Here is an 18155-nt window from a genome sequence, read left to right on the forward strand (position 1 = left end):
ACTTGACATTGGTCTCTTTATTTTTTACATATGGCCATGAATAAAAGAATATATCACAAAAGAACTACATGCTTGTATTTTTGGTTTGAGCAATCAAGATTTTCGCCATCTAGGGGATACAACAATCCAGAGTGTGATTTCAAGCAAAATGCTGTATCGCTCTTTCACATGCAAAGTCAATACAGTACAGATAAAACGGTTCAACTGACTGCGCATTAGCATATGTTAAGTGCATGCAGCTTTTGTTTGCTTTGCTACAGTAAACCTATCCAATGGGATTTGTGCATTAATATTGTAAAAAATTTGTAAGGCATCGCTGTGAAAAATCCCTTCATATCAGAAACTATAATAAATTGCTGCCTAGAAATTTAAATACATGAATGAATAGTATAGGATTTGTATTTTCAATTTCTGCAAAAATCTCAAAATAAGTTTTTTGACCAAAATTGACTTGATGAAAGGGTTTGGAAGAAAGCAGATGAATTGATGGTGTTGAGAAGTAATGATATTGTGCTATTTTTGTTACTTTAATTTGACACCGAAGCTGCTAATATTTATCAATTGATTTGACTTTGGTGGTGTTAATTGTAACACCATCCTACCTGTTGTGTTAGTGTGGTGAAAATGTGTTTCCATCATCAAGCAGTTGAATGTGAATTGTTTATTTTTTGGTTGGAAATCAACGGTGATGAGGAATCTTCCATAGAAATATTTGGTGTCGTATATTTTCAGTGTACCCCACAAAAGTTTACTGATATGCCGCATCTCTACGAAGTCCTGAAGAGCTATGTTTTCCTGGAGAAAATAATTTTCGCCACTTTTTTGAGGAAAAATTGTTGTTCACCAAACCATTTATGAACTGGACATTTTGACTTGGAATTGACTGCTACTTTATTTTGTCATTGCCTTTTTCATGTCAGATTGGCTGTGATCGGAGCAATCAGCTAATCGATATCTGCAGGGTTGGTGGTCTTGAGGGGTTAGTTTGCGACTCATTGGCTCTACCCTTTGGCAATGATAGGATGAGTGCTTGTATCTGTATTGCTGTCATCCACCACATGTCAACAAGGGTAAGCACTAATTCTCAAGGCCCATTCAAACTGTTCACGTTAGATTCTCTCACTCCATCTGGGTTAGAGGCTTGGCTTAATCTGCTTTTCCTTGTTAAATTGGATGAAGTACTATATTTCTGTCATTGCTCAGTTGTATCTTTGAAAGATTATATCAGAAAAGTAAAAAAAATTGGCAATATGCATGATTTTTTAATCTTTAATGAGTTTTCATTGCATTGCTAATTGGTACTCCAGGTTGAAAATAGTTTATATAATAGAGTAAAATTCACTGAGCAACTCGGTAAAACTTTCATCAGAATCTGATTACAAACAAAGTTATTGAATTTTCAAGTTTTGCAACATTTTGTGAAAACTTGCAGTACATGTATATGCATGCCTTCTTGAATATTTATAAGGTTGGCTGATGATTTCATGTCTTGATTTTCCCTTTTCTTATGTTATAATAAAATCATAAATATTTCATATTTTCATACATGTGTGTATGATATGTCTCCCTTCTAACAAACTAAGTTCCTTCAAAGATTATTTTACACTTAATGTCAGTTATCAATCCATTTTTGTCTCGCCCACCAGAGGTGAAGGCGAGACTAAGGGATCCAGATGTCGTCCATCTGTCCGTCCGTCATCCATCACAAACATGACACATAACTCCTCAAACGTTTTCAACCAAACTTAGATGGTAGACAGAGAGAGTCCTTTCAAACATATTTTCCTTAGTCGTCTGAGGAAAAGAGCCTTTGATTACATTTCTTCTGTATAACACTAACAGTACTTGACCAGTCTAACTTAGATGATAAGGTATAGTGCCAAGGTACTTATACTCACTAACCTGCTCGATGGCAGTGTCCTTGATACAAAGGGGCATGTGATCTACCTGGGTGTTCTTATGAAAATCTATCACCATGTCTTTCGTTTTGGCTACATTTTAGTTGAAAATGGTGGTTATCGTGCCAGTCAATGTACCGTTGAATAGTTGAGTCAGCATTATCATTTGATTGGAATTAGTTGAGTCTGCATTATCATTTGATTGGATATACCCTGTTATGACTGTTGTCCGCACATTTTATCATTACACAGTTGTCACCTGCGCAGACCCAGTCATTTGTATAAATTGAAAAAGCACTAGGGATAGTACACTGTCCTCTGCACAACAAAAAGTCTTGTGCTATCATAAGTTGTGGGTGCATGCTCAAAGTGATCAATTTTCTTGTAAGAAAATGTAGTATGAGAGTGTTGAATGTAAGTAGAAAAATCTACAAATAATGATGAAGTGTAAGCTTTCGTATTATCTAAGTGGTCATATAAACCCCATAAATCATGCTTTCCAAAAGGTTGCACCAGCACACTGGAATTCTCTACCACCAACATAACAAAATATTACCCAGCTGGAAAAAATAAAAGTACAATTAAAAACCCACCTCTTTCAGAATGTTGAACTTATTCACATGTAGGTTCAATCCATGTTTAACATTCTTTGATGTTATGTATAATTATTTGATGTCTAATTTTTAAATTTACAATTCTAACCACATTTCTTACTTTCCTCACGCATAGAGACCTGCAGGTGTTATGTGTATGAAGAATTATACTAAATAACAGTGCAAAAACACTAATATTGCATCTTCTACTTCCCTATTACTCCTGTAAGCGAATTGCATTCGGTCTAAATACTTGGAGATATTTTACAGCAGATGTTTCAGTAAAACATTTCATCATCATCATCTGTAATCTTCAAAGGGCTCAAGATTCAAGATAATTTATTGTCATGCATAAGAATATACAAAATTCGATTTCGGGCATAATGTTAGAAACATAAATACAATAAACAATGGCATAAATAATACTTTTGACAAACAATCATAACTGCTAAAATACGTATTGCACAACTCTACGAGAAGAAAAGAGAGAGGAGGAAAGGGGGAGAATGAGATTATAGAGGATAGAAGAGAAAAAATAGGAGATAAGAAAAGAAGAGAAGTCAGAGAGAAATAGGACAATGCAACTGTGCAACCTACTTGCACAGTACCAGTCACACATCTCTAACACCCGTATACCCGTCCCTACCAGAGAACGATACATTATCTAATGCTCTCTTGCCAAAACGGCAAACAGGTATCAAAGACGCACGACTGGCACCGTACCTCCACCCTGCAACCCCCACACCAGAGTACCCTTCTGTGACCGCAGCCTATCTCGTAGGTGCTACAAGTTAAGGCTATAGGACAGAAATCATTCAATTCTGATGGATTCTTTACCTTAGGAAGGGATACTGCAGTTGAAGTCTTCCATAGATCAGGAATCTTCCCTATACTAATCGAGAGTCAGAAAAGGTTATGAAAACACTGGCCAGTTGATCCTTGCTCCTCTTCAGGACCTTATTACAAATATGATCAGGTTCCGGACCTTCATTCACATTAACGTTGCCCAGCACCATTCTTATTTCATGTTCAGATGCTAATTTTTTTGTAGACCACTAGAAATATTTTCTCTATAAAAATTATTCTTGTCAAATCAGCAATAATAAAGCTATCAACAAATGTCTGACTAACATTGACTCAGGAATGGATGACTTCATCTTATAGCCTGTAACCTCCTGTAAGACCTTCCATGCTGTTTAGCATTTTTCCTTGAAAACATCTTTCAATCTTATCTTTATGCAACTGCTTAAAAACAATAACCTGTCTTTTGATTTCATTTTGCACATTTTTTACTTCTTTTCGATCCCCAGCAATGAGTGTCCGATTTTTGGCTCTTAGCGATTCCCTCAATTCTTTGGAAACCCATGGTTTATTGTTCTGATAAACCTTTTGATGTTTATGCGGAACGTTTGAGTCAATGCAAAAGTTGATGTAGGCACTGATGACCTCAGTTGCCTCATCTAGCGTAATCCAGCTGCCATAGAATTGAACAGGACGTCCTCGTTCATACAATCTAAGCAGGCTCGTAGGCACTCCGTTGCATCATCTGACCAGTCATATCATTGCCTAGAAACTGGAGACGCCTACTTTCTGTACATACATGTATGTTGGCACAAGATGAATGTTTAGATGATCGGAGCTGCTGAGCTGACAACATTCTTTACTTTTGTATGCTTGCAGGATATTTCCATAACAAAGATCAAGTAGAGCGTCATTTCTGGATGGAATTATTGAAGTATTGTTCAAAATGAGGAAGAATTTTATTGAACCAACATTTTTTTTTTATGCAAAGTCCTCCACCTCTTTATTTCCCCAATGCGGACGTTCTATCACTTCTTATCAGAGAAACGTTCGGCAAGTTCTGTTACATTTCATTGAGCCATGTTTCAGTGAAACACATCAGGCTCAATCATGTATTTAGATAAGGTTTCTAGTTCAGTCATTTTATTAGGTAAGGAGTGAAAGTTACCCAGGATGATTGTAGGAATTGGTAGTTTATTCCCCCTTCGTCAGATGCATGACCTGACGCCCCCTCTCCTACCTCTTTTCCGTAGTTTACATTCCTTTGGAAATGGTCGAAGCTGGTCGGGCGAGTAGGTGTTGAGTAAGTGATTCCACTTGTCGGATTTCCACAGATATTATCAGAAATACCATGAAAAAAGCTATGATTATCTTTGAGTAATTGAACGCCATCATGCTATTAAACAATCACAAAAAACTACTTTAAGATGATTCACAAAAGTTGAAATATTTTGAACAAATATGAGAGCACAAATAACCAGCAATGGTCACCACTGAGTTACCCTGGGACATAGGAGGAGGAGGAGAAGAAGAAGAAGAAGGAGAAGGGGGAGAAGAAGGGGGAGAAGAAGAAGAGGAAGGAAGGAAGGAGGGGGCGAAGAAGGATTAAGATTAAGAAGAATGAGGAGGAGAGGGGAAAAAGGAAGGGGAAGAAGAGGAGGGAGGGAGGGAGGAAGAAGAAGAGGAGGAGGGAGAGAGGGAGGGGGGAGGAGAATAGCAAAAGTATACAAATTTTGATAAATTTATATAGGTATATTGATCAATTCGGTTTGGGTGCTGATTTTTATGGTAATTTCCAACTTGGCTTCAAGTATACCTAACAAAGGATAATATGTTTACTGACATAGCACTGCATCTAGCTCATTAATGGTGCTATTGTTGTTCTTTGGAAGCCACCCCCTCTCCCTAGTTATGGCAGTCATAAGTTAAAGAGCTCTGAAGTGGAATTCATGTGATTACTCAGTAAATCATGCAGTTGAAGATCCCATAATGTTCCCTTATGTGAACTGTAGTAGATATATTATAACTTTTTTTGTCATACCTGCATAGCAGAGTGAGGCTATGGGCGCCGCTTTTTAGATGGTGGCGGGGGCGTCAACACCAAATCTTAACCGAAGGTTAAGTTTTTGAAATGACAGCATAACTTAGAAAATATATGGACCCAGTTCATGAAACTTGGCCATAAGGTTGATCAAGTATTACTGAACATCCTGCCTGATTTTCATGTCACATGACCTAGGTCAAAGGTCATTTAGGGTCAATGAACTTTGGCCGAATTGGGGGTATCTGTTGAATTACCATCATAACTTTGAAAGTTTATGGATCTGATTCATGAAACTTGGACATGATAGTAATCAAGTATAACTTAACATCCTGTGCAATTTTCAGGTCACATGATTAAGGTCAAAGGTCATTTAGGGTCAATGGCTAAATTGGGGGTATTTGTTGAATTACCATCATAACTTTGAAAGAATATTGATCTAGTTCATAAATCTTGGATATAAGAGTAATCAAGTATCACTGAACATCCTGTGTGCATTTCAGGTCACATGATCAAGGTCAATGGTCATGTAAGGTCAATGAACTTTGGCCATGTTGGGGGTATTTGTTGAATTATTATCATATCTCTGTAAATATTGTAGACTTTCTTTCATGACGAGCTGGTTCATTTCGGCTGCAATATACAACCAGTTGATGTAAAGTCCGTTTTCTTCACTTCTGACTTCTCACTCCTTTACAATATCTTATATCATATCTCATGGAACCGCACAATCATGTTGTAGACCGAATACCCAGCATTCAGTATTTCTGTAATTTCAGTATCTCGGTAATATAAGAACTTTCAAGCATCCTCACTCATCTTGGAATCTCGGTAAGGTCAGTATTTTCCGTCTCTTCTCTCGTCTAAGTACTTTCCGTATCTTCTCTGGAGTCAGTGTTTTCAGTATCTCGGGAAAGTCTGTATTTTCCGTACTTCAGTAAAGTCAGTATTTTCCGTACTTCGGTAAAGTCAGTATTTTTGGTACTTCTCATTTTTTCCAGTCAATACTTCCAACACTTCCATACTTCTGCTGTTCAGACCGTGGACCATGCATTCTGTAACTCCGTAATCAACATAACGACATGCATGAAAACATAATATTTCTTTCTTCAAACTTTACTAGCATACATGCTCACCCTGTCGCAGCAGGATTAAACAAAATTTGAGCAGAGTTTCGGGCAGAAAATACCACTTGTAAGCCTAGTAGCCTGGTTTGTAATCAAGCATTATGTAGAACATTATTTTTTTTTTATTTTTTTTTTAAAAACAAGTGCACACCTAGTTACCAATAATGCATATAGCATTCCTTTTATTTGAAAGCAGGATAAAAGAGCATTGTAGATTAAATGCCTTGCTCATGGGCATAGGTGCCGCGGCCGGGTATCGAACTCCGGACTTTCCATGTATAGCCAGGCGCCTTAGACCACGGCACCTCCACTCCATTATTGATCTAGCTCATCGATCCTGGAGGGAGCTTGTCAGGCCTTAAAATTTTATCACTATTTAAAAATAGTTAAAGTCATAGAATAAATCTTTTCAGCTAAGACAATGGTGATTGTCACTTCTTTTGTATATCCAAACAGTGTAAAATTATTAAAGATAAAGAGCTAACGCAATTATACAGTTGTAAACTTCGATATTTCTCAGCAAAAAGGCATAATTACATTTTAAAAGAAAACCATTACATAATCGATTACAAGCAATTACTGAATTTCGCTATACAAATATACATGGTTTAAAAATTATTCTACAGTCTTTGCCATTCCAAAACAATACTGATAATTAAATAAACCTTTCATTTTGTTACAGTATATTGGTCTAGTTCATAAAACGTGGACATAAGAGTAACCAAGTATCACTGAACAGCTTGTGCGAGTTATAGTAGTTGTCCAAGTCAGCACTGCTGCTATATTGAATCGCGTGATGCAGGTGAGACCGCCAGAGGCATTTCACTTGTTTAAAAATATCTTTCAATATTGAAAAAAAAAATTATATCGTATCATCCTTGGAAATATTGTTTTCAGCTGGTCCTAGAGAAGTTACAAAATAAAGAATATAGATTGGCCTATATATTTTTTTTATTGATGTACCCACTACATGTAGATAAATTCTCTTACTACATTTAATAGAGAACTGATGCCCAACAGAATTTAATGACGTCTACCATTATCAACTCATCTAAAAAGTAATCTTTTTCAATTTTAGATTCATTATGGATGTGACCAATATACATGTAGGGTTTAAATGGCTTATTACTTGGCTTCTTGTGATTCACTAGTCTTGTTCATTGCATGCAGTAATAGATTTTTGATGTTTTCAATGTTCAAGTCCATGTATTTTTTATGGTCAAGGATTATTCCCTCATCACTTAATGGGATCCTGTCTTATGTACTTACGTTTGTCATTCCTTTTTCTTTTTTGGACCGTCAAGTGAATTTGTGTTATTACAGTAATAAAGATATTCTACATTGTCACTGACACTAAGCTGTTTATTTTTTTTCTTTTTAATTTGTTACACTTTACAAAATAAATCAGCATAGATTACTGCTTTCCATGTTGTAAGAAACAGTAGGCCCCTATAGAATTGTAGTGAAACTGGAGGATAAAATGACCCTTATTTTGTTTTTGTTTAGTTTAAAGATCAATGAAAGTAGTTGCAGTAAACACTGTTTTCATGAGAAAGTATGTAAAACCAGGCTTTATTGCCATTATATCATCAAGGATCTAGATCTGGTACAGTTACATAAACTGAATTTTGTGAGATCTTGAGATCTACCCTGAAAAATGTTCACACTGAAGATCACCAACACAGATAAGCGCACGTGGTACAGTGTTTTATTATTACGTTGAATGTCGGCCCGACGCTTGACCCAAATCCTGTGCTTATTTGCTAATTTCTCAGCAATTATACAATTTCTTCGAGAATCCTTTTATTAAAATTGTAAACTTCGATATTTCTCAGCAAAAAGGCATAATTACATTTTAAAAGAAAACCATTACATAATCGATTACAAGCAATTACTGAATTTCGCTATACAAATATACATGGTTTAAAAATTATTCTACAGTCTTTGCCATTCCAAAACAATACTGATAATTAAATAAACCTTTCATTTTGTTACAGTATATTGGTCTAGTTCATAAAACGTGGACATAAGAGTAACCAAGTATCACTGAACATCTTGTGCGAGTTAGAGTAGTATTCAAAGTCAGCACTGCTGCTATATTGAACCGCGTGGTGCAGGTGAGACGGCCAGAGGCATTCCACTTGTTAGCTCATCCGGCCCGAAGGGCAAGATGAGCTTATGCCGTGGCGTGGCATCCGTCGTCCGTCCACAATTTGAAAATGCTACTACTTCGCCATTTCAAGTCCGATTTCAATTCTGTTTGCTTTATATGATAGCACTAGGTGGGGGATTCAAAACTTCTATACAGAATTTTGAAATACACCTGAACATTAAATATGTTAATTTATGCACATTTTTCAAATTCACAAAAAATGCTTCTTTATTTGTTGACAGATTTTGAATTTTTGCTTCCATCTGGAAGAGCTTCATGAGGTTCACCAAACTTCTACACAGATTTTGAAATTTTGACCAAAACAATTTTTATGCTAATTTATGCAAAATTAACTCATGCAAATTTCTAAAAATTCACATAAAATGCTTTTTCTTTATTTGTTGACCGATTTTGATTTTTTTTCTTCCACCTGGTGGAGCTTCATGAGGTTTACCAATCTTCTGCACAAAATTTTTGAAATTTTGACTAGAACAATTTCTATGCTAACTTATGCGAAATTAAATTATTCATATTTTTAAAAATTCACATAAAATGCTTTTTCTTCTTTAATTGTTGACCGATATTTACTTTTTTCTTCCATTTTGTAGAACTTGTAGGTTCACCAAACTTTAACACAGAATTTTGAAATTTTCAGTAGAAAATTATTTATGCTAATTTATGCAAAATTTATTCAGAAATCACAGAAAATGCCTCTTCTTCTTTATTTGTTGACAGATTTTGATATTTTTTTCCATCTAGTAGAACTTCATGAGGCCCACCAAGCTTCTACACAGAATTTTGAAATTTTCAGTAGAAAATCATTTATGCTAATTTATGCGAAATGTATTCATAAATCAGAGAAAATGCCTCTTCTTTATTTGTTGACAGATTTTGATTTTTTTTTCTTCCATCTGGTAGAGCTGCATTAGTTTCACCAAACTTGTAGACAAAATTTTGAAATTTTATCTGGAAATTTTTTTATTATAATTTATGCAAAATTTATTCATAAATCACAAAAAATGTTTTTTTTCTTCATTTGTTGATCAATTTAAATTTTGTTTGTTTTATGATATGATAGCTCGAGGTGGTGATACAAAATTTCAACAAAGAATTTGAAACTCATTAAATATGTTAATTTATTCATATATTTTCAAAACTCACAAAAATTACTTATTGTCTCGCCCACCAGAGTTGAAGGCGAGACTTAGGGATCCAAATGTCATCCGTCTGTCGTCCATCCGTCGTCCGTCCGTCGTCCATCCGTCGTCCGTCCGTCGTCCATCCGTCGTCCGTCTGTCACAAACTTAATGACACATAACTCCACAACCGTAAGTCGCTTTTCAACCAAACTTGGATGGTAGATGGACTTGGGGGACCTGCATGTTATGCTGCACTTAGAGGTCACAGGTCATTTTCAGGTCAATGTTACAGTTTACATGCAAGACTCTCTTATGACACTTTACTCCGCAACCGTAAGTCTCTTGTCAACCAAACTTGGATGGTAAATGGACTTGGGGGACTTGCAAGTTATGCTGCACTCGGAGGTCACATGGTAAGGTCAAAGGTCATTTTCAGGTCAAGTTAAAGTTTACATGTAAGACTCTATTATGACACCTTACTCTGCAACTGTAAGTTGCTTTTCAACTTGGACGGTACATGGACTTGGGAGACCTGCATGTTATGCTGCTGTCGGAGGTCACACGATAAGGTCAAAGGTCATTTTTAGGTCAACGTTAAATTTTACATGCAAGACTCTCTTATGACACTTTACTCCGCAACCGTAAGTCTCTTGTCAACCAAACTTGGCTGGTAGATGGACTTGGGGGACTTGCAAGTTATGCTGCACTCGGAGGTCACATGGAAAGGTCAAAGGTCATTTTCAGGTCAACGTTAAAGTTCACATGTAAGACCCTCTTATGACACCTAATTCCGCAACCGTAAGTCTCTTGTCAACCAAACTTGGCTGGTAGATGGACTTGGGGGTCTTGCACGTTATGCTGCACTCGGAGATCACATGGTAAGGTCAAAGGTCATTTTCAGGTCAACGTTAAAGCTTACATGCAAGACTCTCTTCTGACACTTCACTCCGCAACTGTAAGCCTCTTGTCAACCAAACTTGGATCGTAGATGGACTTGGGAGACCTGCATGTTATGCTGCAGTCGGAGGTCACACGATAAGGTCAAAGGTCATTTTTAGGTCAACGTTAAATTTTACATGCAAGACTGTCTTATGACACCTAACTCCGCAACCATGACTTTTCAACCAAACTTGGATGGTAGATGGACTTGGGGGACCTGCATGTTATGCTGCAGTCGGAGGTCACATGGTAAGGTCAAAGGTAATTTTCAGGTCAACATAAAAGTTTACATAAGACTCTCTTATGACACCTAACTCCGCAACTGTAAGTCACTTTTCAACCAAACTTGGATGATAGATGGACTTGGGGAACCTGCATGATATGCTGCAGTCAGAGGTCACATGGTAAGGTCAAAGGTCATTTTCAGGTCAACGTTAAAGTTTACATGCAAGACTTTCTAATGACGCCTAACTCTGCAACCCTAAGTCACTTTTCGACCAAACTTGGATGGTAGATGGACTTGGGGAACCTGCGTGTGATGGTAAGGTCAAAGGTCATTTAGAGGTCAACGTTAAAGTTTATATGCAAGACTCTCTTATGACACCTATCTCTGCAACCATAGGCCACTTTTCAACCAAACTTGAATGGTAGATGGATTTTGGGTACCTGCATGTTATGCTGCAGTCGGAGGTAACATGGTATGGTCAAAGGTCATTTTCAGGTCAACGTTAAAGTTTACATGCAAGACTCACATATGACACCTAACTCTGCAACCGTAAGTCAATTTTCAACCAAACTTGGATGGTAGATGGATTTGGGGTACCTGCATGTTATGCTGCAGTCGCAGGTAAAATGGTACGGTCAAAGGTCATTTTCAGGTCAACGTTAAAGTTTACATGCAAGACTCTCATATGACACCTAACTCTGCAACCGTAAGTCACTTTTCAACCAAACCTGGATGATAGATGGACTTGGGGAACCTGCATGATATGCTGCAGTCAGAGGTCACATGGTAAGGTCAAAGGTCATTTTCAGGTCAAGTTAAAGTTTACATGTAAGACTCTATTATGACACCTTACTCTGCAACCGTAAGTTGCTTTTCAACTTGGATGGTACATGGACTTGGGAGACCTGCATGTTATGCTGCAGTCGGAGGTCACACGATAAGGTCAACGTTAAATTTTACATGCAAGACTCTCTTATGACACTTTACTCCGCAACCGTAAGTCTCTTGTCAACCAAACTTGGCTGGTAGATGGACTTGGGGGACTTGCAAGTTATGCTGCACTTGGAGGTCACATGGAATGGTCAAAGGTCATTTTCAGGTCAACGTTAAAGTTCACATGTAAGACCCTCTTATGACACCTAATTCCGCAACCGTAAGTCTCTTGTCAACCAAACTTGGCTGGTAGATGGACTTGGGGGACTTGCAAGTTATGTTGCACTCGGAGGTCACATGGTAAGGTCAAAGGTCATTTTCAGGTCAACGTTAAAGTTTACATGCAAGACTTTCTAATGACGCCTAACTCTGCAACCCTAAGTCACTTTTCGACCAAACTTGGATGGTAGATGGACTTGGGGAACCTGCTTGTGATGGTAAGGTCAAAGGTCATTTAGAGGTCAACGTTAGAGTTTATATGCAAGACTCTCTTATGACACCTATCTCTGCAACCGTAGGCCACTTTTCAACCAAACTTGGATGGTAGATGGATTTTGGGTACCTGCATGTTATGCTGCAGTCGTAGGTAACATGGTATGGTCAAAGGTCATTTTCAGGTCAACGTTAAAGTTTACATGCAAGACTCTCATATGACACCTAACTCTGCAACCGTAAGTCAATTTTCAACCAAACTTGGATGGTAGATGGATTTGGGGTACCTGCATGTTATGCTGCAGTCGCAGGTAAAATGGTACGGTCAAAGGTCATTTTCAGGTCAACGTTAAAGTTTACATGCAAGACTCTCATATGACACCTAACTCTGCAACCGTAAGTCACTTTTCAACCAAACCTGGATGATAGATGGACTTGGGGAACCTGCATGATATGCTGCAGTCAGAGGTCACATGGTAAGGTCAAAGGTCATTTTCAGGTCAACGTTAAAGTTTACATGCAAGACTTTCTAATGACCCCTAACTCTGCAACCCTAAGTCACTTTTCGACCAAACTTGGATGGTAGATGGACTTGGGGAACCTGCATGTTATGGTAAGGTCAAAGGTCATTTAGAGGTCAACGTTAAAGTTTACATGCAAGACTCTCTTATGACACCTATCTCTGCAACCGTAGGCCACTTTTCAACCAAACTTGGATGGAAGATGGATTTTGGGTACCTGCATGTTATGCTGCAGTCGTAGGTAACATGGTATGGTCAAAGGTCATTTTCAGGTCAACGTTAAAGTTTACATGCAAGACTCTCATATGACACCTAACTCTGCAACCGTAAGTCAATTTTCAACCAAACTTGGATGGTAGATGGATTTGGGGTACCTGCATGTTATGCTGCAGTCGCAGGTAAAATGGTACGGTCAAAGGTCATTTTCAGGTCAACGTTAAAGTTTACATGCAAGACTTTCTAATGACGCCTAACTCTGCAACCCTAAGTCACTTTTCGACCAAACTTGGATGGTAGATGGACTTGGGGAACCTGCATGATATGCTGCAGTCAGAGGTCACATGGTAAGGTCAAAGGTCATTTTCAGGTCAACGTTAAAGTTTATATGCAAGACTCTCTTATGACACCTATCTCTGCAACCGTAGGCCACTTTTCAACCAAACTTGGATGGAAGATGGATTTTGGGTACCTGCATGTTATGCTGCAGTCGTAGGTAACATGGTATGGTCAAAGGTCATTTTCAGGTCAACGTTAAAGTTTACATGCAAGACTTTCTAATGACGCCTAACTCTGCAACCCTAAGTCACTTTTCGACCAAACTTGGATGGTAGATGGACTTGGGGAACCTGCATGATATGCTGCAGTCAGAGGTCACATGGTAAGGTCAAAGGTCATTTTCAGGTCAACGTTAAAGTTTACATGCAAGACTCTCTTATGACACCTATCTCTGCAACCGTAGGCCACTTTTCAACCAAACTTGGATGGAAGATGGATTTTGGGTACCTGCATGTTATGCTGCAGTCGTAGGTAACATGGTAAGGTCAAAGGTCATTTTCAGGTCAACGTTGACGTTAACATGCAAGACTCTTTCTCCCAACCATAAGTCGCTTTTCAACCACACTTGGATGGTAGATGGACTTGGGGACCTGTATGCTAGGTTCATTGTCGCCATGATAATTGTATTTTTTTGTCAAATTTCTATGTGAGCTCTATATATTGCAATGACGGATGATGCGGTGGGTTTGGGGGATACATGTGCTCGGCTGTGCGACCCGCCGAGCATCTCGAGTTTCATATGAAATTTATTCATAGATCACAAAAATGCTGCAGTCGCAGGTAAAATGGTACGGTCAAAGGTCATTTTCAGGTCAACGTTAAAGTTTACATGCAAGACTTTCTAATGACGCCTAACTCTGCAACCCTAAGTCACTTTTCGACCAAACTTGGATGGTAGATGGACTTGGGGAACCTGCATGTTATGGTAAGGTCAAAGGTCATTTAGAGGTCAACGTTAAAGTTTACATGCAAGACTCTCTTATGACACCTATCTCTGCAACCGTAGGCCACTTTTCAACCAAACTTGGATGGAAGATGGATTTTGGGTACCTGCATGTTATGCTGCAGTCGTAGGTAACATGGTATGGTCAAAGGTCATTTTCAGGTTAACGTTAAAGTTTACATGACACCTAACTCTGCAACCGTAAGTCAATTTTCAACCAAACTTGGATGGTAGATGGATTTGGGGTACCTGCATGTTATGCTGCAGTCGCAGGTAAAATGGTATGGTCAAAGGTCATTTTCAGGTCAACGTTAAAGTTTACATGACACCTAACTCTGCAACCGTAAGTTACTTTTCAACCAAACCTGGATGGTAGATGAACTTGGGGGACCTGCATATTATGCTGCAGTCAGAGGTCACATGGTAAGGTCAAAGGTCATTTTCAGGTCAACGTTGACGTTAACATGCAAGACTCTTTCTCCCAACCATAAGTCACTTTTCAACCACACTTGGATGGTAGATGGACTTGGGGACCTGTATGCTAGGTTCATTGTCGCCATGATAATTGTATTTTTTTGTCAAATTTCTATGTGAGCTCTATATATTGCAATGACGGATGATGCGGTGGGTTTGGGGGATACATGTGCTCGGCTGTGCGACCCGCCGAGCATCTCGAGTTTCATATGAAATTTATTCATAGATCACAAAAATGCTTCTATGTCATCTCTTCATCAATTTCAATTCTATATCCTCACTTTATGTCACCAGTATAATTCACTACAGTGTCAACTGGGCTGAAATTAAAATTGTGTTAAATTTTGTTGCGAGATGCCGGATGAGCTCCACATCATTGATGTGCTAGTTTATTTATGCAGACACTTCGGTGGTCATTTCATTGGATTCTGTACAAACTCATTTTGAAATCGTTACCACAATTGGCATTTATCTTTAACAGTAGCTTTGAACAAAATTTACATATTTCAGAATGATAAGGTCTGAAATATGCAAGATAATTCTGTATAAAGATTTAACACTGCAATGCTTTTGCAGTAAAAATTTGCTTGGAAGAAAAGAGAGTAGCAATAAAAAAGACCCTTTCCCGCTTATATTTCTATACAGGCTCGCAGACTCCAGGCTCTAAGAGAAATTAGCCGTGTGTTGAGTCCCGGAGGAATGGCTCTTATTACTGTCTGGGCAATGGAACAAGAGCACAAAAGAGAGAAATCCAAGTACATTTCAAAGAAAGGAGATACTATTAAAAATACCCTGAATTCTGCATCATGGGATAGGGGTGATTTGACAGATGAAACGAGAAGATTGGATGAAGATGAAGGAAGCAAGGAATGTGATCCACCTAATAAGTCACATGCAGACAAGCCAATGGATGAAAAGAAAATATACTCAGTTAGGGAAAGTAACATGCAGTGTAACCAATCTCCTGTAGATGGAAAACTACATGGCCCAGGTCAGTTTGACACTGGTCAATGTGACATGGGTCAGTGTGACACTGGTCATTATGACACTGGACTATGTGACACTGGTCTATACGAAGGATATAGCACTGATGGTCACATAGATAATGGTAATTGTGATGTCAGGAGTGGAAAAGATCACAGTATGGGTGACAGTAGAAGGGTCTGCAATAAAAGTGTAATATCTTCAGAAACAAATAAGTTAACCATTTACATTGCAGATCATAACCAAACCTGCCAACAGGATGCTAATGGTGCCAAGAGTTCACCAGGAGATACTATTATTGTCCACAAGAATAGAACTCAGTTTGAGCAGCAGGATTTACTGGTCCCTTGGCACCTGAAAGGCCAATCACTGAAGACTCCTGGACGCCTGAATGATAATTCTAAGAGCATTGATAAGGAGGTGTTCTTTCGGTTCTATCATGTGTTTGTTGAAGGTGAAATGGAAGAGTTATGTCAAACTATTAAGGATGTTAGAGTGATTGAAACATATTATGATCAAGGCAATTGGTGTGTTGTATTTCAGAAATTATAACAAATGCCTCTTTTGTAATTGTTAGATATATTTTTTTAGAGAGAGCAGAAGCATTTAGATCAGCTATTTTACTAAAGTTTGATACAAAACCATGTGGATGATTTTCTCATCCTTGATATATAAGAAACTGTCAAGGTGATTATGGTAATAATAGTCATGTAATCGAGTGATTATGATAATAATAGTTACATTTATATAGCTTTTCATACTCTGTGTTTCAAAGCATCTTACATTTTAATTGCTATTACTCCAGTCATTGGATCCATCAGTGTTCCTCTCATAAATTGCACCGTCTCCACTCACTAGGGAGAATCCTGGCCAGGCAACTGTTTTTGCACATATGCCAATCTAATCACATTGAAGTTCATTTACTCAGTGCCACAAATATGTTTCAGAGTACGAGATGTCTACCAGACCACACTTTACACAGCTCTTTGTCAATAAATGCTTTATTAATACATACATGGACGTTGGTTTTGATACTTGACACAGATTGGGGAAATATTTTTTTAGTTCAAAGTTAAATCTTAAAGTATTACATAAAAATGCATTTGTCATTACTAGTGGAATATTTATAGTATGTACAAGTGTATATAGAATTTTAAATTTAGTTGTCACTATTTTCACATTTTAAGCCTGAAATCATTGATATTAGTTGTGTAGTTTTCATACACTGATTTCCTGTAATTCTCATAACATTATCTTAAAGGCCAAAAAAAAAAATTTTTAGAGGCTACTTTTTGAAACTTACTACTTAAATCTGCAACATTGGATAATATGCTTTTAAATGGATGGGGATTTTTAGGGCTCCTTTTTTAGTTTCCAGTGCTCTTCTGAGCATTACATGGATGAAAATCGCCCAGAACCCTTGCATAGTTTTTCCCCCTGATTGAGTAATGTTATGTATAACAACACACAATATTGGCCAAAACAATCAATTGCCCATTCCAATTACATGTACTTCCACAAACTTGCTTATTTGGATGATATTTCAATGAGTTTTGTGATAACATAGTTATATACACAATAAAAAAAGTAAGTCCCCCCTAAATCAAATTGCTGTAACTTTTGAACCGAATTAGTTTGAGAAATTATATGTCACAGGTGTTTTTCTGCTCTCATTAAGCAATTTCTGGGGAAAAATGAGATCGATCGGTTGAGTCATGCATGAGTAATTAAAGATTGAATTAAAAATGACCATTTTTAAAAGTCACAAGAGTCGTTTTTCAGTTTGTTCAAATACAAAGTTGTGCAAACGTTGTTTTCAGGTGAAATTTATGGTGTTATGCTGTTTTACTATCCATCATTCAACCACTTCAGACCAGATTTTGATATCGTATGTTCATGGTTGAGTGAGCACAATGTATTGCAGGGCCTGTGGAAGCGCGGGGGGGGGGGCTTCAGCCCCAACTTTTTTCCAAAAGCAGGTACACAAATGTAAAAATGACCCTACGATTTTGATTTTTTGGCATGATCAGCCCCCCTCCTCACTTTTGGCTCAGTCTCCCCCCTCCCACTTTGAAAACCGTTCCGCGGCCCCTGAATTGTGACGTATCATCATGGAGGTTTATGGTTGTATCCTCCACAACTTGTTAAAATTTGAAAATGTTGGTGGCTCCCCCGAATATAGGCCCTTCCCCCATTTTCAAATTCTGGATCCACCACTGATTTGTCCATACATTCAACTGATCCTGAGAAATTGTTAGGAAACGATTACATTTATGCAGTATAAAGAGAATTCATTCCTAAGTTTTCGATTGTGCTCGCTCAACCATGAATATGTTTAGAATTCGGAAAGTGTGTGGTGATAGAAATGATGGATGATAAAAACAACAGCAATTAAAG

The 18155-nt window shown here is 37.9% G+C and overlaps 1 protein-coding gene across 3 annotated transcripts; it reads left to right on the plus strand.

Annotated features, from left to right (window-relative positions):
• Positions 1 to 633: 633 nt before the first annotated feature.
• On the plus strand, positions 634 to 17652 carry LOC121415036 (alkylated DNA repair protein alkB homolog 8-like). 3 transcript variants are annotated; one of them, XM_041608119.1, is made up of 3 exons: positions 634 to 1070; positions 3186 to 3268; positions 15420 to 17652. In XM_041608119.1, the coding sequence occupies exon 3, from the start codon at positions 15474 to 15476 to the stop codon at positions 16308 to 16310; it is 837 nt and encodes a 278-aa protein (XP_041464053.1). In that variant the 5' UTR covers positions 634 to 1070; positions 3186 to 3268; positions 15420 to 15473; the 3' UTR covers positions 16311 to 17652. The 3 variants fall into 3 exon arrangements, with proteins under 3 accessions (XP_041464053.1, XP_041464037.1, XP_041464045.1); XM_041608103.1 differs by lacking the exon at positions 3186 to 3268 and having other exon boundaries at positions 15420 to 17651; XM_041608111.1 differs by lacking the exons at positions 634 to 1070; positions 3186 to 3268 and adding an exon at positions 7227 to 7262.
• The last annotated feature ends 503 nt before the right edge of the window (positions 17653 to 18155 follow it).

Source organism: Lytechinus variegatus, chromosome 1 (assembly GCF_018143015.1).
Source record: "Lytechinus variegatus isolate NC3 chromosome 1, Lvar_3.0, whole genome shotgun sequence".
Classification (NCBI taxonomy): domain Eukaryota; kingdom Metazoa; phylum Echinodermata; class Echinoidea; order Temnopleuroida; family Toxopneustidae; genus Lytechinus; species Lytechinus variegatus.

Excerpts from the sequence above, each read along its gene's own strand:
- LOC121415036 (XM_041608103.1), top strand. The coding sequence starts at position 1,023 with ATGAGTGCTTGTATCTGTATTGCTGTCATCCACCACATGTCAACAAGG. Across the intron at positions 1,071-15,419 it reads TCCACCACATGTCAACAAGG|GCTCGCAGACTCCAGGCTCT; the intron begins GTAAGCACTAAT and ends ATTTCTATACAG.